The sequence below is a fragment of the Mercenaria mercenaria genome, chromosome 18, assembly GCF_021730395.1.
Source record: "Mercenaria mercenaria strain notata chromosome 18, MADL_Memer_1, whole genome shotgun sequence".
In the NCBI taxonomy this organism is placed as follows: Eukaryota; Metazoa; Mollusca; class Bivalvia; order Venerida; family Veneridae; genus Mercenaria; species Mercenaria mercenaria.
In genome coordinates this window covers 35,878,224-35,902,363 of record NC_069378.1, presented here as the reverse complement: position 1 = coordinate 35,902,363, position 24,140 = coordinate 35,878,224, and the positions used below count along the sequence as shown (strand labels likewise).

Genomic DNA, 24,140 nt, shown 5'->3' with positions numbered 1-24,140 from the left:
GAGAAATGGTCAACAGTTCACACATCATCTTTTACGGTTCTGCTATATAACTCTGGTCTCCTCGACAGACCCGCAGAGCGCCTTGGCTTCCGGACATAGCTGTAAGATAATGGGTGTCTCTCAGTTTTGGCATTTAAGATTCTAAATTATTTTTATTTTACTTTGAAAGATTATTTCTGAACTATGGATAAATTGATTTAAGATATAATTATTTATTTTAAATGTGCATCTAGAGAGAGAGAGTTCGTGTATTAATTAATTCAGGATATTTCGGGCTTCGGATTGAATAAATCATGTTTAAAGAACTGTGTACCTTATGTTTTTATGTACTAAATAAAATTCACTACACGATCGGCTAATTTAAATGAACTTATAAAACGGCTGATAGGAGTACACTATGCAAATTAAGCAGGTTTCCCTGGATCAGTAAAAACTCGCCTTATCGTCTATGAAAAAAAAAACAACAAAAAACGCGCGGGAAAGCCAGTAAAAATCACATGTAATGTTTATGCCGATTGGTCGAAACGTGGGATTCCCGGAGATTTCAGATTAAATTTTCATATGTAAAATTTTGTTTGGTTCACATGCAAGCTATTGCTTCTTTTTTTTTAAAGTTGTGAATTAACACATTCACAACTGATACAGGAGATTAAAGGTGGGTGTTGCTCATTTATATTAGAATTCTGCCTTAACTGATCCGCGAAAATAATGTTTCAATTAAATCTAAATACATATATTGTCGAATCGATATAGCGAGGCAGAGAAGCAAAAGCACCGTCAAAATAACTTGGCCTAGGTCGAAACACAAAAAAACAACAACTCGTGACCTGTGACGTAACAAATATAGTGTAAGAAAGGTGTAGAATACGGAATTCCGTTCGGTACGACAGTACGATGGTGATAACGCGACAGCACGATTGTGATAGTGCGATAGTACGATAATGAAATTGCGAACACGATACTACGATAACGTAAACGCGATAACACGATAGTGGTGAAAATGCGACAGTACGATGGTGAAAACGCGATAGTGTATCGCATTATCATCATCGTACTATCGTATTATCGCGTTTCCGTTATCGTAGTATCGCGTTATCATCATCGTGTTGTCGCGTTTTCGTTATCGTAGTTTCGTGATTTCGCGTTTTCATCATCGTACTATCGAGTATCGCGTTTCAGATCAATACATTCAAAGGCGATGGCCCTAACGGAATTCCGTAATAGTAGAAATTACTGTGTACAGATAAAGTTTAATGGTAAGCTAGGATGTCTTTTTTGGAAATCCAAAGCCACACGGTTTGGTTTAGCGAATGACACAACAATAAACCTTTATTAATGCGCTGTTTATCGTTTTTGTAAAGATGTTTCTTGTTGCACATAATAGCAAACACCGTTTAAAAATGCTTGGTAAGAAACCTTATATGGCCTCCCATTTCAAGTTTTTCCTGATTAAATGTGAAATAATGCTAACTTTCAGAGTGGTTATTAATATCAAATATCCATCCATGCTTGAAAGTTATAGCTTACAGAGCTTCACTTGAAGGGTCAATACTTCCTGGACTTGTTTCTTTATAATCTGAATTATAAAGTACTCAGTTTCATATGTAAGTCTTTTCCTCTACGTTAAATATATAAAATATCTAATATATAAATCACTTGTGTGAAGTAGGCCCTTCCGTCATGGTGAAAGAGTTATGTTCCGGCAATAATGAGTGTGAAAACAGCTATTACGATAATTCAGAGCTATTTCTATGGAAACATAGAGATCAGTTTTCTACCTCATAGATTTCCAGACATAGAGCATTTAATTGGAATTATTCTGTGTATTCTGTATTGATTCTAATACTGGTTACCATAAAATGTTACAGCGGAGAAAATTTACGCGAAAGTATTGGAAAGCATTCATGTAAGTAGTATTAATTTATATTGTTGTTGTATATTATAGTTGTAACAGTTGATATCCCTGTTGTGTGTGAAGTTAGTTCTGAGATGGACAGTTATGGAACGACACTCTATTTTCAAAATCGTTCAGGTCGTAGATGGACAGTCAATGTAGGCCCAGGTCTGCAATCCAAGGTCAACATTTAAAAAATCTAGGTTGTAGATCGACTTCCAAAAAGATTGAGGTTCACACTGGCCATAGCTTCCACATACACAGTTGTTCCAACGCCGCGGCTGTGTGGGAAGAGTTCACGTAATGTTTTAAATTTTATATAAGCAATTAAATCAATAAAAAAGATAATTTGAAAGCAAAGAAAGCAACAAAGCGAAATAACAGCACACTCGGTTTGGAATGGAATGGAATTCTATCATCGTAGAATTGAATTAAAATTACATTAAACTAGACACAAATTTAACATCATTTTCTGGTAACGTTTATTTTCAGGTGTATTCTAACGATTTCCATAATCGCATTTATCATCACAAAGGAGAAGGAACAAAAAATAACTGATATTGTCAGTAGCGGTATTAAAACGACAAAAGAAGTAAAACTGACTTACCGTCATACAACACTTAGACAAAATGTCGAGGACGGACAAGTTATTACAGACATGCAGATTGTGGCGAAACATGGAGAAAAACAATACACAGAAATGTTTAAAGATGTACCTGCTGAAAAACAGACACATATAGAACAGTCTAATGTAACAACTATCGGACATTCTAACATCATTTCCACGACACGAGGCCCAGAAGTCCGCCATATTGCATTCTTAAAAGTGCACAAGGCAGCAAGTTCCACCATGCAAAATATGTTTTTCCGTTTTGGACGTAAACGAAATTTAACTTTTGTATTTACTAGACACCCGAACTATTTTTCAAGATCAGCACATCGTCATCTTCCACTGGTACGACCCAAATTAAGGAATGGCTATGACATCTTGTGTAACCATGGTGTGTTCAACTATAACATATATTCATCACTTCTACCAAATGACACTGTGTATATTGGTATTGTACGAAACCCTCTGTCAGTTTTTATATCAGCTGTGAATTATTACTCTCAGCCCTCACAACTATTGTCATATCTGGCTTTTATAAGGGGAGAAAAACTGCACAAGCTCATTCATAATCCGGACATATATGACAAAGGTTTCTTCTCGTATACAAAGAACGTGATGGCTCGAGACTTCGGATTTCCAGAGTCAGATAACAGCGACATAATAACACAAAAATTGACAGAACTTGATAATATATTCACACTAGTTCTCATTGTTGAGCATTTTGAAGAATCACTAGTTTTAATGAAACGATATTTAAGATGGAAGATGCAAGATATTTTGTTTGTACCTAACAATGTATACGTTGAACATGCTAGATCAGTATCCAGTTCGGACCTTACATCTAGTGATATACAGAAGTTCAGAGTAAGAAATAAACTCGATTACGACTTGTATAACTTTTTCACAGTCAAATTTTGGAAACAGTTTAAGAATCAACCGGATGACATTAAACTGGAAGTGTTGCACTTTAAAAAGGTACTTGAGAATGTATCTGCATTTTGTAATATGAAAAAAATGGACGACAATCAGGGTTACTTAACAACTCAGAGATCAGATTGGAATGAAGAATTCGTTACAAGTGCCGAAGACTGCGAATTTATGAAAACTGGTGAATTGAAGTTTATACAGATACTAAGGCAAAAACAGGGCAGTGAGATTACAGGACCAGTTAGGAATGTACATCAAAGACGAAACAGATTCGGGGTAGATGGTATGAGAAATATGGGCTTTCAACAGAGAAAAAACTTCCAACGTCAAAGAATGATGGAAAACAGGCAAAGAAACAATGTTCATAGCCAAAGGCTGGCCGCACGTGATCGGAAGCCTCCTAGAAGATACTAGGTGAAACAAAGGTTGAAAAGGTCGGAACACTGTTGTTAGTTCTTAACTTCAGTGTCGATTAATGATAAAAAGCAAATGTGGAAAATATTCCATTTAGTATTATTTCACTGGCTCAGATATTGTTTCTTTATGAATAAAAGGGAATATTTAATTAATTACTGAGATACCATGAATGGATACAATCTCAACATAATTTAATTAAATAATTTGTGGCAATAAAGTCAGAAATTTCTGTATTTGATCGGTTTATTCAAGTTCACAAATCTACACAACTGAACTGAATTGTGAAATAATAATTACTAACTAACTAATTTCATGCACTGGTTTATTGTACTTAATACGACAAGATAGTCTACGTTTAGTTCACGAAGATTTTTTTTTCAGACGGGGTTGTTACAGCGTTGATTGTTCACCAACTTTTTTTCTGCATCTGGTTGTTGCAGCTTTAATTGTTTAGCGCAAACTTTCGTTCTATATGCTTGGTTGTTACAGCGCAAATTTCTTTCTACGCTTGGTTGTTAAAGCAAAACTTTCTATCTGCGCTTGGTTGTTAAAGCAAAACTTTCTATCTGCGCTTGGTTGTTAAAGCAAAACTTTCCATCTGCGCTTGGTTGTTACAGCGCAACTTTCGTTCTATATGCTTGGTTGTTACAGCGCAACTTTCGTTCTATATGCTTGGTTGTTACAGCGCAACTTTCGTTCTATATGCTTGGTTGTTACAGCGCAACTTTCGTTCTATATGCTTGGTTGTTACAGCGCAACTCTCGTTCTATATGCTGGGTTGTTACAGCGCAACTTTCGTTCTATATGCTTGGTTGTTACAGCGCAACTTTCGTTCTATATGCTGGGTTGTTATAGCGCAACTTTCGTTCTATATGCTGGGTTGTTACAGCGCATTTTTCCTTCTACGCTTCGTTGTTAAAGCAAAACTTTCCATTTGCGCTTGGTTGTTTCAGTGCAACCTTCATTCTACACGCTTGGTTGTTACAGCGCAACTTTCGTTCTATAGGCTTGGTTGGTACAGCGCAACTTTCGTTTTATATGCTTGGTTGTTACAGCGCAAATTTCGTTCTACATGCTTTGTTCTTACAATGCAAATTTCGTTCTATATACTTGGTTGTTACAATGCAACTTTCGTTTTATATGCTTGGTTGGCGCAGCTTTCATCCTACGCTTGGTTGTTGCAGCGCAACTTTCAACCTACGCTTTGTTGTTACAGCGTTGATTTTTCATATTTTTTTATTCTACATGTGTCTAGTTGTTACAGCCTATCAATTAGGAAAAACATTTCAACTGTCTAGGAAAAACCACTAAACCAATCAACGCCGTAAAATATTACAAAAGATATGAGAAAATGATGCCTATCATATACTTAATCAAGAGTAATGTCAAATGCCAGTGTATATTAGTTCAAATGCCAGCGTATATTAGTTGGTCGGCTAGGAGGTCGGTAACTTGTGAACTTCATCAGTGGAAGATTTCTCGATTGCTGAGTCTGTACTTGTGGTATCGGTTGTAAATTCATACTGAAGAATTGGGCAAAAATCGATTCTATTATCTTTCCTTGTTTATTGAGATCAACGCTATACCTTGTTGTCTCCCTTCGACCGTCTAGCTAAATATCGATCACTATCGGATATTTTTTAGCGAGTGTTGCAGATCGTTATGGTTCGGCTATCTCCGCTTATCGTATCACGGGAGGTGCCGATCATAAAAAACAAGGATTATAGATTAGAGATCTCCTGTAATAACGTAGTGGGAAGGGTGATTTATTTTAAGTACCGGTAAAACAACAACAGCAAATATAGTCATCAACTTGGTTTAATTCTGTTTTTCAATAATGTAAAATACGGAACGGAAAAAAAAAGACACTACGTTATTTATTCTTTCATTTTGCATAGTCAAAGAGCTATAAAAAAAGTGTTTTATACTTCTTTGGCATAGTATATGAAAATATGATCAACACTATATTATCTTCTTTATATTTTACATTAAAGAAACTGAGACATAAAAACAAATATAAATACACAAAATCATGTATATTAGGCGAGCATAACATACATGCACATGAAACTACTATTATCTTAAAAAATAGAAAGCAGGAAAAAAATATATATTTTTTTTAAAAGTGCTTACAAACTTGACAATTTCATTTTCAGTTATTATAAATAGATGTGAAATGCGTATTTTTTATTATTATTATTAATCATATTTAGCTTGTCAAAATTAATTTTGCTATGTATGAACATTTGAAAAACATATTGTCACACACTGATGAAAAATGAACAGAAAAACAAACTAGCAAACATACTTGACAATGTAAAAGGTATCTTTTTATGACACCATAGTCTGTTAATTGGAAGCGTGACCTATTTGCCCCGGAGCCAGTCATTGTGTAATAAAGTATGTGCGAATTATGACTTCTCAAGGTTTCTCAAAAGGGACTGACTGACTGATTTAATAAATGTCAGATTTTTAAAATAAAAAGTGGAAAACCTAAGAATAAAACAAACACACCATAGAAAAAAGTCTTTTAGAAACGATTTAGAATAAAGTGACACTAATTTAGTGTAAAGGTTATTCATAATAACTATCACGAATATTTTTACTATATGAACAAGGGATTACAGATTTTTCATATCTTTTAGCGCGTGCTATACCTTCTTGAGATTAGCTGTGCGTACATTCAGTTCAATTCAATTTCGATTTATTGCATAAATACAATGCCTTCAGCAAGTGAAAGCATTATATAATATGGAGCAGAGAAAGTACATAATAATTTTCAGGAGAGACAATAAACCAAAGAGCTATAAAAAATTAAAAATGTATTTTATACTTCTTTGAATAAACTAATAAATCAATAAACGACAATTTTTCACAATGTTGTCACAAAACTTCTATAGTATAATATTTTCACTCTTAGGCGAACTTTTAACACGTGTTCTATATATTTATACTTTAACAATTAACCTGTATTCAGGAAAAAATACTGTTAATCAAATACAAGTAAATACTCAATCACTGTCCCATTATCTTATGTATCTAACAACATTTGTACTTGAAAATGAAAAAATATATTTATTGTGTATTTAAGTCTCGTTCATTAAACATGTTACAATTTTCAAAATGCTCTTACGCAACCGAGAAGATTATTATCTGTGTAATAAAAAGACCTGATCGTCCCTAATCCCCTAATAAAAAGGTGTTGATAACTTGTTACACATTTATAACATGATCTAAAAGATGGGAATAATATGAAACAAGATATCATATTAACTCACAGCAAATATGTGAACATTTTGATGATTAAAACAATTTTAAATTTATTATATGTAAAAATTTTACCACACAAATAATTCTTATTGTTTGAAATGATGCATATTACAAGTATATAGTATCAATAGTATCGCAAGCTTCACCGTTTAAAAAGTGCACTTTGTCTTTTGGAATAGGCTTTTGCCAGATACTTAGCAACTTTTCGAGGATATGACACCACTAATGTTCTTAGCTTATCATTACTGTTCTTTTGGACGAAATGTATGTCTGACCACTGATCCCTAAATATGTTATCTCTAATTTCTTCGTAAAAACCACAGTCAACTAAAAAATGAACCTCATTTTCTATATAATTAAACGAATCCTTAAAATACGAGACAATGGTGTAGAAAGAAATATATATAGTTGCAACGTGCATCATATCTTATATTTTTTTTATTTATTAACATGATATGTCAGCATCTTTCTCTGTAACATTTATTTTGCGGAAAGCTTGTAATTCCCAAAATCTATGGTTCGCCTTAATATAACTGAAATTATTCCCGCACTGTTATTATCACTTAATACTATGTTGTAACAATCATATTTTCTGTATCATCGGCAGCTAAACTTCGGGCGAGTTCGTGCGTTTCCGCACGCGTCCGGAAATACCACGGACACGGCAAATAAAGAAATAATACAAAAATCACCAATTTTTAAACGTCTAGGGAAGCAAGAAGACATTAAAATAATTTCAAAATAAAAACATATATAAAAAGTTTATTGTCTGTAGAATACTTCAATAGGATAATAAATATTCTCAAAGTATGAACAAAGTGGCTATAGGGAAAAGAAAAAGATACGTATCACAGGTTTTTGATTATTTTATTCAGTAACTATATGCCGTAAACAGAGACAGATAGTGATGTTTTTTAATCGCCAAGGGAAGCATTAATTCTTCATTTTAGATAAATTATTTTTATATCTTTGTAAAGAGAAAAGAATGACAAACACTTCAATAGGATAATAAATATTGTGTGTTCATTCTAATTAAAATAATATTTGTTCAAACTTTTTTTCCTTCTTTGTTTCTATTGGAAAATATCAACCAGATAAAAATCGATATCGCACTGCCAGGTGATTTCAAGGGGGATAATTTTACCGATAAGACGACAAATTTTACCTAATTGTTGATCATGCCTCGATGGTCTTGATAGAAGTTGTGGCAGTTTTAGAGATAACTTCAGTCTGCTCTGCCTGCTCTGTCTTCCATCATCTAGCACAGATCTACGTGAATCACGCCCACCTTTATCCAAGTACATAAATCTAGTGTCGATAGAATGCTTATTTATATTCTTTTCCCTGATATCAAAGTACGGTAAGCTTTGATACTTGTCTTTATTTGGTATGGGAGATCCAGCGTACTGTTGTTTTAGATGGACTGAGTTCAACTGTGTCGCCAAGCTGCTCCTTATGTTCTTTAACTTCCTCTGCAGGTTTGATATAGAATTTGTTATGTCGTCCCTAAACCGGGAAGGCATCTGTAAGACCTTTTGTTGTCTACGTTCAAATTTTTCCTTTTCCGTGTCAACACTAGCAAACAACTTTTTACAGTCCTTCAGTTCATTAGCAGTAGAAACAGACCTTTCTATGTCACTCAATGCCTGTGATGTGTTTCTTATTTCATGTCTTTGATGATCCACTTCATTCCTCATATCAGCCATTCTATTGATAACTTCATCCAGTTCTTTCCTATAGCTGCCCAGTCGCGTTATTCCAGTTTCCAGCGCATGCGCTATGCCATCTGTATTTTCCAGTAGGGCATGTTTCTCGGTTTCTATTTCTTTCCCGGCGTCACGAACTTTTTGCCCGTAAAAGGACTTAAATTCGTGATCTTCTAATATTTTACAGTTACGATGTTTTTCTCGAAGGCAAATACTGCACAGCAACACTGTATGAAATTCGCAAAAATGTTCACAGCGTTTGTGAGGATGAAGTTTGCAAAACACCATTTTATCTCTGTAACCATACATCTTTATCTCTGTAACCATACATCTTTTTCAAACGACTTAAGTCTTGCACTTTATCTGATCATGGTATTCCTCCATCTCGTATTCATAATAATAAATAAAATGTCTACAATCTATTTCACATTTTGAATTGCATCAAAATCGTTGGTTATATGTAAATGTTTTGTATAACTAAAACAGTCCATGAAATTTAAAGGATTGATTTATTATCAGTAAACAAATCAGTGTAAAGACAATGCCCCTGTTGGGATATTTGTTCATTTTATTTACCACCTGATCAAAGCTCGTAGGTATCCTTTGTTTACATACTTGTCACAATTTCATCAAATATTTAAATACATTGTTTTTGTAATTTGTTGACTAAACTTATTCAACATAAGCATGATTCAGATTATTCCAAATCACCAGGTCATAAAATTCATTAAATTGTGTATTGTTTTTTAAATAAGTATTAAGTGTTATCTCAACGACATTCATGGGTATTTTGTTCTGGTTATTTAAGAATGATCAGATTTCTTTAAAAACTTATAAAATAAATGTAGAAAAGCACTCGAGTATTGGAGTCTATGTAATGGCATGATTACGGTTGCTTGCCTCTCAAGCTGCATACATTGTATAACGTTTACAGACTATAAACTCGAGTTTCAGTAGTTTGCCGCTCAAGCTGCATACATTGTATAACGTTTACAGACTATAAACTCGAGTTTCAGTAGTTTGTCCTCAAGCTGCATACATTGTATAACGTTTACAGACTATAAACTTGCCGTGTTTGAGTAGTTTGCCCCTCAAGCTGCATACATTGTATAACGTTTACAGACTATAAACTTGTAGAGTTTCAGTAGTTTGCCCCTCAAGCTTCATACATTGTATAACTTTTACAGACTATAAACTTACTGAGATTCAGTAGTTTGCCCCTCAAGCTGTATACATTGTATAACGTTTACAGACTATAAACTTGTCGAGATTCAGTAGTTTGCCCCTCAAGCTTCATACATTGTATAACGTTTACAGACTATAAACTTACTGAGATTCAGTAGTTTGTCCCTCAAGCTGTATACATTGTATAACGTTTACAGACTATAAACTTGTCGAGATTCAGTAGTTTGCCCCTCAAGCTGTATACATTGTATAACGTTTACAGACTATAAACTCAAGTTTCAGTAGTTTTCTCCTCAAGCTGCATACATTGTTTAACGTTTACAGACTATAAACTTGTCGAGTTTCAGTAGTTTCGCCCTCAAGCTGCATACATTGTATAACGTTTACAGACTATAAACTTGGTGATTTTCAATAGTTTCCCCCTCAAGCTGCATACATTGTATAACGTTTACAGACTATAAACTTGTCGAGATTCAGTAGTTTGCCCCTCAAGCTGTATACATTGTATAACGTTTACAGACTATGAACTCAAGTTTCAGTAGTTTTCCCCTCAAGCTGCATACATTGTTTAACGTTTACAGACTATAAACTTGTCGAGTTTCAGTAGTTTCGCCCTCAAGCTGCATACATTGTATAACGTTTACAGACTATAAACTTGGCGATTTTCAATAGTTTCCCCCTCAAGCTGCATACATTGTATAACGTTTACAGACTATAAACTTGTCGAGTTTCAGTAGTTTGCCCCTCAAGCTGCATACATTGTATAACGTTACAGACTATAAACTCCAGTTTCAGTGGTTTTCCCCTCAAGCTGCATGCATTGTAGAATTTTTATAGACTATAAACTTACCGAGTTTCAGTAGTTTCGCCCTCAAGCTGCATACATTGTATAACGTTTACAGACTATAAACTTGGCGATTTTCAATAGTTTCCCCCTCAAGCTGCATACATTGTATAACGTTTACAGACTATAAACTTGCCGTGTTTGAGTAGTTTGCCCCTCAAGCTGCATACATTGTATAACGTTTACAGAGTATAAACTTGCCGTGTTTGAGTAGTTTTCCCCTCAAGCTGCATACATTGTATAACGTTTACAGACTATAAACTTGTCGAGTTTCAGTAGTTTGCCCCTCAAGCTGCATACATTGTATAACGTTTACAGACTATAAACTCGAGTTTCAGTAGTTTTCCCCTCAAACTGCATACATTGTATAACGTTTACAGACTATAAACTTGTCGAGTTTCAGTAGTTTCCCCCTCAAGCTGCATACATTGTTTAACGTTTACAGACTATAAACTTGCCGTGTTTGTGTAGTTTTCCCCTCAAGCTGCATACAATGTGTAACGTTTACAGACTATAAACTTGTTGGGTTTCAGTAGTTTGCCCCTCAAGCTGCACACATTGTGTAACGTTTAGAGACTATAAACTTACCGAGTTTCAGTAGTTTGCCCCTCAAGCTGCATACATTGTATAACGTTTAGAGACTATAAACTTACCGGGTTTCAGTTGTTTGCCCTCAAGCTGCATACATTGTATAACGTTTACAGACTATAGAGTTACCGGGTTTCAGTAGTTTGCCCCTCAAGCTGCATACATTGTATAACGTTTACAGACTATAAACTTACCGAGTTTCAGTAGTTTGACCCTCAAGCTGCATACATTGTATAACGTTTACAGACTATCAACTAACCGAGTTTCAGTAGTTTGACCCTCAAGCTGCATACATTGTATAACGTTTACAGACTATAAACTTACCGAGTTTCAGTAGTTTGACCCTCAAGCTGCATACATTGTATAACGTTTACAGACTATAAACTTACCGGGTTTCAGTTGTTTGCCCTCAAGCTGCATACATTGTATAACGTTTACAGACTATAAACTTACCGGGTTTCAGTAGTTTGCCCCTCAAGCTGCATACATTGTATAACGTTTACAGACTATAAACTTACCGAGTTTCAGTAGTTTGACCCTCAAGCTGCATACATTGTATAACGTTTACAGACTATAAACTTACCGAGTTTCAGTTGTTTGCCCTAAGCTGCATACATAGTATAACGTTTACAGACTATAAACTTACCGAGTTTCAGTAGTTTGACCCTCAGGCTGCATACATTGTATAACGTTTACAGACTATAAACTTACCGGGTTTCAGTTGTTTGCCCTCAAGCTACATACATTGTATAACGTTTACAGACTATAAACTTCCCGGGTTTCAGTAGTTTGCCCCTCAAGCTGCATACATTGTATAACGTTTACAGACTATAAAGTTGTCGAGTTTCAGTAGTTTGCCCCTCAAGCTTCATACATTGTATAACGTCTACAGACTAAAAACTTACCGGGTTTCAGTAGTTTGCCACTCAAGCTTCATACACTGTATAACGTTTACAGACTATAAACTTGTTGGGTTTCAGTAGTTTGCCCCTCAAGCTGCATACATTGTATAACGTTTACAGACTATAAACTTGTTGGGTTTCAGTAGTTTGCCCCTCAAGCTGCATACATTGTATAACGTTTACAGACTATAAACTTACCGAGTTTCAGTAGTTTGACCCTCAAGCTTCATACATTGTATAACGTTTACAGACTATAAACTTACCGCGTTTCAGTTGTTTGCCCTCAGGCTGCATGCATTGTATAACGTTTACAGACTATAAACTGACCGAGTTTCAGTAGTTTGCCACTCAAGCTGCATACATTGTATAACGTTTACTAACTATAAACTTACCGAGTTTCAGTAGTTTGCCAGTCAAGCTGCATACATTGTATAACGTTTACAAACTATAAACTTACCGAGTTTCAGTAGTTTGCAGCTCAAGCTGCATACATTGTATAACGTTTACAAACTATATACTTACCGGGTTTCAGTAGTTTGCCCATCAAGCTGCATACATTGTATAACGTTTACAGACTATAAACATACCGGGTTTCAGTAGTTTGTCCCTCAAGCTGCATACATTGTATAACGTTTACAGAGTATAAACTTGTTGGGTTTCAGTAGTTTGCCCCTCAAGCTGCATACATTGTATAACGTTTACAAACTATAAACTTACCGAGTTTCAGTTGTTTGCCCCTCAAGCTGCATACATTGTATAACGTTTACTAACTATAAACTTACCGAGTTTCAGTAGTTTGCCACTCAAGCTGCATACATTGTATAACGTTTACAAACTATAAACTTACCGAGTTTCAGTAGTTTGCCCCTCAAGCTGCATACATTGTATAACGTTTACAAACTATAAACTTACCGGGTTTCAGTAGTTTGCCCCTCAAGCTGCATACATTGTGTAACGTCTACAGACTATAAACTTAACGAGTTTCAGTAGTTTGCCACTCAAGCTGCATACACTGTATAACGTTTACATATTATAAACTTGTTGGGTTTCAGTAGTTTGCCCCTCAAGCTGCATACACTGTATAACGTTTACATATTATAAACTTGTTGGGTTTCAGTAGTTTGTCCCTCAAGCTGCATACATTGTATAAGTTTACAGACTATAAACTTGTTGGGTTTCAGTAGTTTGCCCCTCAAGCTGCATACATTGTATAACGTTTACAGACTATTAACTTGTTGGGTTTCAGTAGTTTGCCCCTCAAGCTGCATACATTGTATAACGTTTACAGACTATAAACTTGTTTGGTTTCAGTAGTTTGCCCCTCAAGCTGCATACATTGTATAACGTTTACAAACTATAAACTTACCGAGTTTCAGTAGTTTGCCCCTCAAGCTGCATACATTGTATAACGTTTACAAACTATAAACTTACCGGGTTTCAGTAGTTTGCCCCTCAAGCTGCATACATTGTATAACGTTTACAGACTGTAAACTTACCGGGTTTCAGAAGTTTGCCCCTCAAGCTGCATACATTGTATAACGTTCACAGAATATAAACTTATCGGGTTTCAGTTGTTTGCCCTCAATCTTCATACATTGTATAACGTTTACAGGCTATAAACCTGTTGGGTTTCAGTAGTTTGTCCTCAAGCTGCATACATTGTATAACGTTTACAGACTGTAAACTTACCGGGTTTCAGTAGTTTGCCCCTCAAGCTGCATACATTGTATAATGTTTACAGACTATAAACTCACCGGGTTTCAGTTGTTTGCCCTCAAGCTGCATGCATTGTATAACGTTTACAGATTATAAACTTACCGAGTTTCAGTAGTTTGCCACTCAAGCTGCATACATTGTATAACGTTTACAGACTATAAACTTATCGGGTTTCAGTAGTTTGCCCCTCAAGCTGCATACATTGTATAACCTTTACAGACTATAAACTTACCGAGTTTCAGTAGTTTGACCCTCAAGCTGCATACATTGTATAACGTTTACAGACTATGAACTTACCAGGTTTCAGTTGTTTGCCCTCAAGCTGCATACATTGTATAACGTTTACAAACTATAAACTTACCGGGTTTCAGTAGTTTGCCGCTCAAGCTGCATACATTGTATAACGTTTACAGACTGTAAACTTACCGGGTTTCAGAAGTTTGCCCCTCAAGCTGCATACATTGTATAACGTTCACAGACTATAAACTTATCGGGTTTCAGTTGTTTGCCCTCAATCTTCATACAATGTATAACGTTTACAGGCTATAAACCTGTTGGGTTTCAGTAGTTTGTCCTCAAGCTGCATACATTGTATAACGTTTACAGACTGTAAACTTACCGGGTTTCAGTAGTTTGCCCCTCAAGCTGCATACATTGTATAATGTTTACAGACTATAAACTCACCGGGTTTCAGTTGTTTGCCCTCAAGCTGCATGCATTGTATAACGTTTACAGATTATAAACTTACCGAGTTTCAGTAGTTTGCCACTCAAGCTGCATACATTGTATAACGTTTACAGACTATAAACTTATCGGGTTTCAGTAGTTTGCCCCTCAAGCTGCATACATTGTATAACCTTTACAGACTATAAACTTACCGAGTTTCAGTAGTTTGACCCTCAGGCTGCATACATTGTATAACGTTTACAGACTATAAACTTACCAGGTTTCAGTTGTTTGCCCTCAAGCTGCATACATTGTATAACGTTTACAGACTATAAACTTCCCGGGTTTCAGTAGTTTGCCCCTCAAGCTGCATACATTGTATAACGTTTACAGACTATAAAGTTGTCGAGTTTCAGTAGTTTGCCCCTCAAGCTTCATACATTGTATAACGTCTACAGACTGTAAACTTACCGGGTTCCAAAAGTTTGCCCCTCAAGCTGCATACATTGTATAACGTTTACAGACTATAAACTTATCGGGTTTCAGTAGTTTGACCCTCAGGCTGCATACATTGTATAACGTTTACAGACTATAAACTTACCAGGTTTCAGTTGTTTGCCCTCAAGCTGCATACATTGTATAACGTTTACAGACTATAAACTTCCCGGGTTTCAGTAGTTTGCCCCTCAAGCTGCATACATTGTATAACGTTTACAGACTATAAAGTTGTCGAGTTTCAGTAGTTTGCCCCTCAAGCTTCATACATTGTATAACGTCTACAGACTAAAAACTTACCGGGTTTCAGTAGTTTGCCACTCAAGCTTCATACACTGTATAACGTTTATAGACTATAAACTTGTTGGGTTTCAGTAGTTTGCCCCTCAAGCTGCATACATTGTATAACGTTTACAGACTATAAACTTGTTGGGTTTCAGTAGTTTGCCCCTCAAGCTTCATACATTGTATAACGTTTACAGACTATAAACTTACCGAGTTTCAGTAGTTTGACCCTCAAGCTTCATACATTGTTTAACGTTTACAGACTATAAACTTACCGGGTTTCAGTTGTTTGCCCTCAAGTTGCATACATTGTATAACGTTTACAGACTAAAAACTTATCGGGTTTCAGTTGTTTGCCCTCAAGCTTCATACATTGTATAACGTTTACAGGCTATAAACCTGTTGGGTTTCAGTAGTTTGTCCTCAAGCTGCATACATTGTATAACGTTAACAGACTGTAAACTTACCGGGTTTCAAAAGTTTGCCCCTCAAGCTGCATACATTGTATAACGTTTACAGACTATAAACTTATCGGGTTTCAGTTGTTTGCCCTCAAGCTGCATACATTGTATAACGTTTACAGGCTATAAACCTGTTGGGTTTCAGTAGTTTGTCCTCAAGCTGCATACATTGTATAACGTTTACAGACTGTAAACTTACCGGGTTTCAGTAGTTTGCCCCTCAAGCTGCATACATTGTATAATGTTTACAGACTATAAACTTACCGCGTTTCAGTTGTTTGCCCTCAGGCTGCATGCATTGTATAACGTTTACAGACTATAAACTTACCGAGTTTCAGTAGTTTGCCACTCAAGCTGCAAACATTGTATAACGTTTTCAGACTATAAACTTATCGGGTTTCAGTTGTTTGCCCTCAAGCTGCTTAAATTGTATAACGTTTACAGACTGTAAACTTGTTGGGTTTCAGTAGTTTGCCCCTCAAGCTTCATACATTGTATAACGTTTACAGACTATAAACTTGTTGGGTTTCAGTTGTATGTCCCTCAAGCTGCATACATTGTATAACGTTTACAGAGTATAAACTTGTTGGGTTTCAGTAGTTTGCCCCTCAAGCTGCATACATTGTATAACGTTTACAAACTATAAACTTACCGAGTTTCAGTTGTTTGCCCCTCAAGCTGCATACATTGTATAACGATTACTAACTATAAACTTACCGAGTTTCAGTAGTTTGCCACTCAAGCTGCATACATTGTATAACGTTTACAGACTATAAACTCAAGTTTCAGTAGTTTTCTCCTCAAGCTGCATACATTGTTTAACGTTTACAGACTATAAACTTGCCGTGTTTGAGTAGTTTGACCCTCAAGCTGCATACATTGTATAACGTTTACAGACTATAAACTTGTTGGGTTTCAGTAGTTTGTCCCTCAAGCTGCATACATTGTATAACGTTTAAGAGTATAAACTTGTTGGGTTTCAGTAGTTTGCCCCTCAAGCTGCATACATTGTATAACGTTTACAGACTATAAACTTACCGGGTTTCAGTAGTTTGCCCCTCAAGCTGCATACATTGTATAACGTTTACAGACTATAAACTTACCGAGTTTCAGTAGTTTGCCCCTCAAGCTGCATACATTGTATAACGTTTACAGACTATAAACTTGTTGGGTTTCAGTAGTTTGCCCCTCAAGCTGCATACATTGTATAACGTTTACAGACTATAAACTTACCGAGTTTCAGTAGTTTGCCCCTCAAGCTGCATACATTGTATAACGTTTACAGACTATAAACTTGTTGGGTTTCAGTAGTTTGTCCCTCAAGCTGCATACATTGTATAACGTTTACAGACTATAAACTCGAGTTTCAGTAGTTTTCCCCTCAAGCTGCATACATTGTATAACGTTTACAGACTATAAACTTACCGAGTTTCAGTAGTTTTCCCCTCAAGCTGCATACATTGTATAACGTTTACAGACTATAAACTCGAGTTTCAATAGTTTTCCCCTCAAGCTGCATACATTGTATAACGTTTACAGGCTATAAACGTACCGAGTTTCAGTAGTTTGCCCCTCAAGCTTCATACATTGTATAACGTTTACAGACTATAATCTTACCGAGTTTCAGTAGTTTTTCCCTCAAGCTGCATACATTGTTTAACGTTTACAGACTATAAACTTACCGAGTTTCAGTAGTTTGCCCCTCAAGCTGCATACATTGTATAACGTTTACAGACTATAAACTTACCGGGTTTCAGTAGTTTGCCACTCAAGCTGCATACATTGTATAACGTTTACAGACTATAAACTTACCGGGTTTCAGTAGTTTGCCCCTCAAGCTGCATACATTGTATAACGTTTACAGATTATAAACTTGTCGAGATTCAGTAGTTTGCCCCTCAAGCTGCATACATTTTATAACTTTTGCAGACTATAAACTTTCCGAGTTTCAGTAGTTTGCCCCTCAAGCTGCATACATTGTATAACGTTTACAGACTATAAACTTACCGAGTTTCAGTAGTTTGCCACTCATGCTGCATACATTGTATAACGTTTACAGACTATAAACTTACCGGGTTTCAGTAGTTTGCCACTCAAGCTGCATATATTGTTTGACGTTTACAGACTATGAACTTGTTGGGTTTCAGTAGTTTGACCCTCAAGCTGCATACATTGTATAACGTTTACAGACTATAAACTTACCGAGTTTCAGTAGTTTGCCACTCAAGCTGCATACAGTGTATAACATTTACAGACTATAAACTTGTTGGGTTTCAGTAGTTTGCCCCTCAAGCTGCATACATTGTATAACGTTTACAGACTATAAACTCGTGTTTCAGTAATCTATTTCTCAAGCTGCATACATTGTAGAATTTTTATAGACTATAAACTTTCCGAGTTTCAGTACAGTTTGCCCCTCAAGCTTCATACTTTGTATAACGTTCACAGATTATTTTCAGATTTGATTTTTAAATGTCATCCCTGTAGGTTCAAGCCTCGAAAAGGATTGGACTGTATTATATGTAAGAGATTTGTCTAGCTGCCGTTTGGAGAGTCAGTGATTCTTTACCTAACTGAAAGATTAACAGAAGGGGCACCAGTAATCTTCATCCACCTTAACGTCTAAAGTAAGGCGTCGTGGCGATTGAGTCTTATGGAGTCCACAATTTGATTTATTTGAAAACAAAATACAATGTATTCGGTCTGTGATACTATTTGAAGAAACTTATGACCTAATTTTAACGATGCGTCTTGTCTTCTCTTCTCTTCAATAGATTCAAGGGAAGAAAAGAACGATGATTTTGAACCATACACTAGATCATTCTTTGATGTTTTCGTCACACTCGTCGTTTCAGTTTTAAGCTGAATGTGAATGATTTACAAAATCTTTCTCTTTTTGCGTATTCTTTTGTATATGCAGCATACATCATACATAGCTGAACTATTAACTTAAATATCATTCCACCAATCGTATTGTCTTTATTCACGTACATGTTACAATCTGATTAGCCGACACGTGCAAACGTTCCTGAATGTGCCGGATGAGACAGGTTTTACTCTAAGTAATTTGTGTTTGAATTTATTTGTTCTACGGCGGTAAAGTGAATGTAATTTTGTGACTAGTGTTCTACTGAACTCTTGTCCATGAAATATAGATAAGATTGTACTATATAGGTAGTTATATCAAAACTGGTTCATTCTACTATCAGTTCACCTGGTTGTTCGTATTTAATAATACTGAGCAGAAATATGAATCTGTTCGGCGTTCTGATTGCATTATCGCTTGTTGCTGCGGCAGGTACGTTCAATTTACAGTACCCATCGAGGATGCGACAGGTACGCTCTATTTATATTATCCCTCGTGGTTGTGGAAAGTAAGTTTTATTTACACTATATCTCTTAGTTGTGTCAGCTACGTTCTATTTACATTATTCGTCTCGGCTGCGGCTGGTATGTTCTACTTGTTTTCTCCCTCGTGGCTGCGACTGGTACGTTTTATTTAAATTGTCCCTCATGACTGTGGCAGATACGTTCTATTTACATTATCCCTCGTGAGTGCGTCAGTTGCGTCCTATTAACATTATCCCTCGTGAGTGCGACAGTTGCGTCCTGTTAACATTATCCCTCTTGGATGCAGCAGGTACGTTCTATTTACATTGTCCCGCTTGGATGCGGCAGGTACATTCTGTTTACATTATCACTCGTGGATGCAGCAGGTACGTTAGGATTTACATTATCACTCGTGGATGCGGCAGGTACGTTAGGGTTTATATTATCACTCATGGATGCGGCAGGTACGTTCTGTTAACATTATCCCTCTAGGATGCGCAGGTACGTTCTATTTACATTGTCTCTCTTGGATGCGGCAGGTACGTTCTGTTTACATTATCACTCGTGGATGCGGCAGGTACGTTTTGTTTATATTATCAGTCTTGGATGCGGCAGGTACATTTTGTTTACATTATCACTCTTGGATGCGGCAGGTACGTTCTGTTTACATTATCACTCGTGGATGCGGCAGGTACGTTCTATTTACATTGTCCCTCTTGGATGCGGCAGGTACATTTTATTTACATTATCACTCGTGGATTCAGCAAATACGTTTTATTTACATTGTCCCTCTTGGATGCGACAGGTACATTCTGTTTACATTATCACTCGTGGATGCGGCAGGTACGATCTATTTACATTGTCTCTTTTGGATGCGGCAGGTACATTCTGTTTACATTATGACTCGTGGATTCAGCAAATACGTTTTATTTACATTGTCCCTCTTGGATGCGGCAGGTACGTTCTGTTCACATTATCACTCGTGGATGCGGCAGATACGTTCTGTTTACATTATCAATCGTAGATGCGGCAGGTACATTCTGTTTACACTATCACTCGTGGATGCGGCAGGTACGTTCCGTTTACATTATCACTCGTGGATGCGGCAGGTACGTTCTGTTTACATAATCACTCGTGGATTCAGCAAATAGGTTTTATTTACATTATCTCACGTAGTTGTAGGGTCGTCGCCGTCTGTTTCGGAGTGGTGCGGCCATGATGAAAGCCCGCGTTCCCAGAGTCCAGAAGGGACGAGAGGGGGAGAGCACCAGTGGGGAGGTACCCCTAACCCTAAATTAATAAGTTTTTAGGGGGCCACCCTCAAGAAAATGTTTCAAAATAATCATTATGCCCAGAGATGAGTTCTTATCAGTATGTAACAGGATGATGGGTGTTCGAATCCCGACTTGTGTCGGACGCCCATAGTGTTAACTGGGGATGTGAATCACATGTAATAAGAACATCTGAATGCGCACGAGACTTGATTTACAAGTTTCAGGATAAAAATAGTTTAAGGACGCATCAATGATCTATAAACGATATGGACAAATGTAAAAGCGAAAAGGGTAGGTTTGACGGCCTATTACGCATTGCAATACAATGTTGAGCCATTAAAGCACATTGTCTCTGTCTATAATTTGATTTTTACATTTAAGAGTTTAATTTATAGACTCGTCTGCAAATATGTCACTGTTTATTTTTAACTAGATACTTGTATTTATCATTTTTTCAACGCAAATTATGTATAATTACCATCATGAAAAAACAAAAGAATAACGTTATTCTGCGGCGCGTCGAGAGCGTCTCCAACATACTATACCAGTTTTACATTTCAGTATGTCAAAGTTGTAAAGACACAATGGAATGTCCGCACAAATGTCCGGATGGATATCATTCACAGTGTATGGATATGACATGTAAATGTCCGGCACGTAAGTAATACACAATACAATTTATTGCCGCCACCGGTAACCCACGCGGGTGGCTCCTTCACAAGAAGATTATTATTAATGTTAGTGGGAGGATAATACATGCTACAGAAACTCTTCAGTCTGGTTCTTAGCATGCCAGATGTAAAGCATCCATTCACGAAACTATTACTCCAACGTTAATATTTTAGTTGCAGGAGCGAGAACTCGAACCCACGACCCCTGGTTTCGTAACATTGTAACGTCCACTCCTAGTGCTTACACAGATAAGTGAAAAGGTTATATGTAACAATGAACTGGTCAACCAGTGAAAATCTTCAGAATATTTATCAGACCAAGATGCAATGCAAAACTGATAAAGTTTTGAAAGTACATTTCACATATTTTGAGTGCAGAAACAAACAGAACTTAATTAGTCCCGTATCAAAAGCCGTCCCTCACAAACCATTTCTCATATATACTATAGAAGTCAATTATGCTGTTGCTGTACTTCCGGTGCAGGACCTAAAGTTGTGTATTTCCTTTTTTCTGGTAGTATATGTTACTCGGACTTGCTCGAGAAAGCAAGTTTACTGGTAGTATGTGTTACTCGAACTTGTTCAAGAAAGTACGTTTTCTAGAAAGCACGTTTACTGTTAGTGAATGTCGAGAAAGCACGTCTACTGGTAGTATATGTTTCTGGAACTTGCTCGAGAAAGCATGTTTACTGGTAGTATATGTTACTCGAACCTGCTCGAGGAAGCACGTTTACTGGTAGTATATGTTACTCGAACCTGCCCGAGAAAGCGCCTTTACTGGTAGTATATTTTACTCGAACCTCCTCGAGGACGCACGTTTACTGGTAGTATATGTTACTCGAACTTGCACGAGAAAGCAAAGCACGTCTGTTAAGAGTCTGAGACCACTTTTTTCAATTCCCTGTTGTAAATAAATTATGTTGTATTTAGAAACTATGTCAAGAGATCACTATGACTTTCCCTTAGCTTGTCTATTAATTTAAGTTATACTGTATATTTATCATTTCAGATAATTGTAAGGCGACAACAGATTGTCCTCAAGGCAACGGATCTGGATGTCCCTCTTTTTGTACCACCATGTGTGATACTAACCTGTGTATTTGTAAATGGCCAGGCTCCCGTAACAAGCAAATCAAACATTAGGATGTTTTACTGGTCTCCTAAATTAGGAAGAATAAAGTCAGAAAGAAATCTTATTTTTCAGCGTTGTTACATCTGATCCTTTTTGCTCGTCGACTTTACAGTTGCTAATGGTTGCACTGATGTTTTACCGGATTATTTGATTTTAATGCGCATGCGCTCTTTACGTGCTTCACAATAAGTAATCCTACTTAAAATCATCATTATATTAAGATTGTTTTGCCACAATAAAGAAGATTTTGATCACATAATTTATTGTACAAAAGATTAAAGATAAATATGTTATAAAAAATATCTTACCTGAGATTTATTCTTATTTTCGTCAGAAAAGAACAAGCATTCCCAAGTCTAGATCCACTCACAAAACAAATACAATGTATAAAACTTGTTCCTTATATTTGAAAATGCTATACACATATTTTCTTTCATTCTATATGTCAAAGAAGTTTTTTCTTCAAACTTCAAAAAGCCGTTGTATATATTTTTCTCCGACTTTATTGACATCATTATAAATTCTTAGGGGACGCGGCTCTTTGTTTGTATATATAAGCTTATTTGTAGTCGCCACGGGTAAGTAATGTTAGTAGGAGGATAGTGCAAGATGCAGAAGACGTTCCAATTCCAGAAGCTTTCCCGGTTCTTTAGCGTGACAGATGTAAAGCACCATACACAGGCAGGAGCCTCGTTACCGCCTAAACAGTTACCCTCGTGCCGGATATTCCCATCTTTACCCGCAACCAGTGGAAGATTCTTATATTTTAGTAAAAAGGTTAGTCATTGTGCAAATCTGGCTTTTGCAGCCCACAGTTTGCATGCATCACTACATAAAGTATCTCATTAACTTCAGCTGGGTAATTATGGGTAATTGTTAGAAACAGAAGGCAGTGAGAGAACTTTTACTGATAAATCAGGATATACATATTGAGTAAATTAGTCTGCTAGCGGCAAGTGATTCTGCCTTTGCGACCAGTGCAGAACAAGATTCGCCTCGCTATTCAGTCAGTAAATTTTCAGTAAACACCCCTTTGAATAAGAAGTGGTACTGCCCAAATTGAATGATTGGCCAATCCATTTTAGTAAATTTGCACGGTAAAGCTTAGATATATTGCAGCCGCTTAACCTACGTTCTACTTTTCTGTATGACCTTGTAGGGAAGCACAGCTCTGTCCCCGCTAATGGTCGTGTGTCACAAGTTTAGACTTGTCAAATGGTCTATAGCATGTAAAATTTTGATTCCTGGATTCCAAGCAGCAGGTATTATTTAAGAAATAGAGCGGGTGTGGGTAATCCCGAACAGGGGGGTAATTCCGAACACATTTTTCCAATGACATTTTTGTATTCTTGAAAGGCACCAGTCTAATCCACAGCGTCACATACAAGATAACAACGAATTCCATATCATATTGCAATTAATGCAAACTTTTGTCGCGCATCTTTTCAAAATAATAGACTAGAATTTATACGACAGCATGCATGCAAGTCGTTCTTACCTGTTTTTGTATTTCGATGTAAGTAGTACGTAAGGATCTAAAAGTATTAGTTTTTACCGCTGACAATGTTTTGATGGAATTCTAACATCACAAGTGTCCCGTGGGAAGGGAGTTAACTGCATTTATCATTAAGGAAAACGTTGAAAGATCAAAGAAGCCGTTCGGAATTAGACACATCTGTTAATTAATGTGTGGCTAATTCCAAACAATCAATGTATGAGGAACAGTTTATCCAAAATAAGTATATATAAAGACTTATACTATATCTG

General features: G+C 36.4%; 3 protein-coding genes across 3 annotated transcripts; 2 read left to right on the top strand and 1 right to left on the bottom strand.

The window, feature by feature from the left end:
* The first annotated feature begins 1,647 nt into the window (after positions 1 to 1,647).
* On the top strand, positions 1,648 to 4,081 carry LOC128550809 (galactose-3-O-sulfotransferase 2-like). Its single transcript, XM_053530630.1, has 2 exons — positions 1,648 to 1,906; positions 2,387 to 4,081. The coding sequence occupies exons 1-2, from the start codon at positions 1,860 to 1,862 to the stop codon at positions 3,843 to 3,845; spliced, it is 1,506 nt and encodes a 501-aa protein (XP_053386605.1). The 5' UTR covers positions 1,648 to 1,859; the 3' UTR covers positions 3,846 to 4,081.
* Positions 4,082 to 7,061: 2,980 nt separating this feature from the next.
* Positions 7,062 to 9,133, bottom strand: LOC128550545 (uncharacterized). The gene is made up of 2 exons (XM_053529781.1): positions 8,284 to 9,133; positions 7,062 to 7,081 (listed from the first exon to the last, which is right to left on the bottom strand). Exons 1-2 carry the CDS (start codon positions 9,131 to 9,133, stop codon positions 7,062 to 7,064), a joined length of 870 nt encoding a protein of 289 aa, XP_053385756.1.
* A 9,974-nt stretch (positions 9,134 to 19,107) lies between these two features.
* On the top strand, positions 19,108 to 22,437 carry LOC128550712 (therostasin-like). Its single transcript, XM_053530301.1, has 3 exons — positions 19,108 to 19,264; positions 21,132 to 21,227; positions 22,251 to 22,437. Exons 1-3 carry the CDS (start codon positions 19,216 to 19,218, stop codon positions 22,382 to 22,384), a joined length of 279 nt encoding a protein of 92 aa, XP_053386276.1. The 5' UTR covers positions 19,108 to 19,215; the 3' UTR covers positions 22,385 to 22,437.
* The last annotated feature ends 1,703 nt before the right edge of the window (positions 22,438 to 24,140 follow it).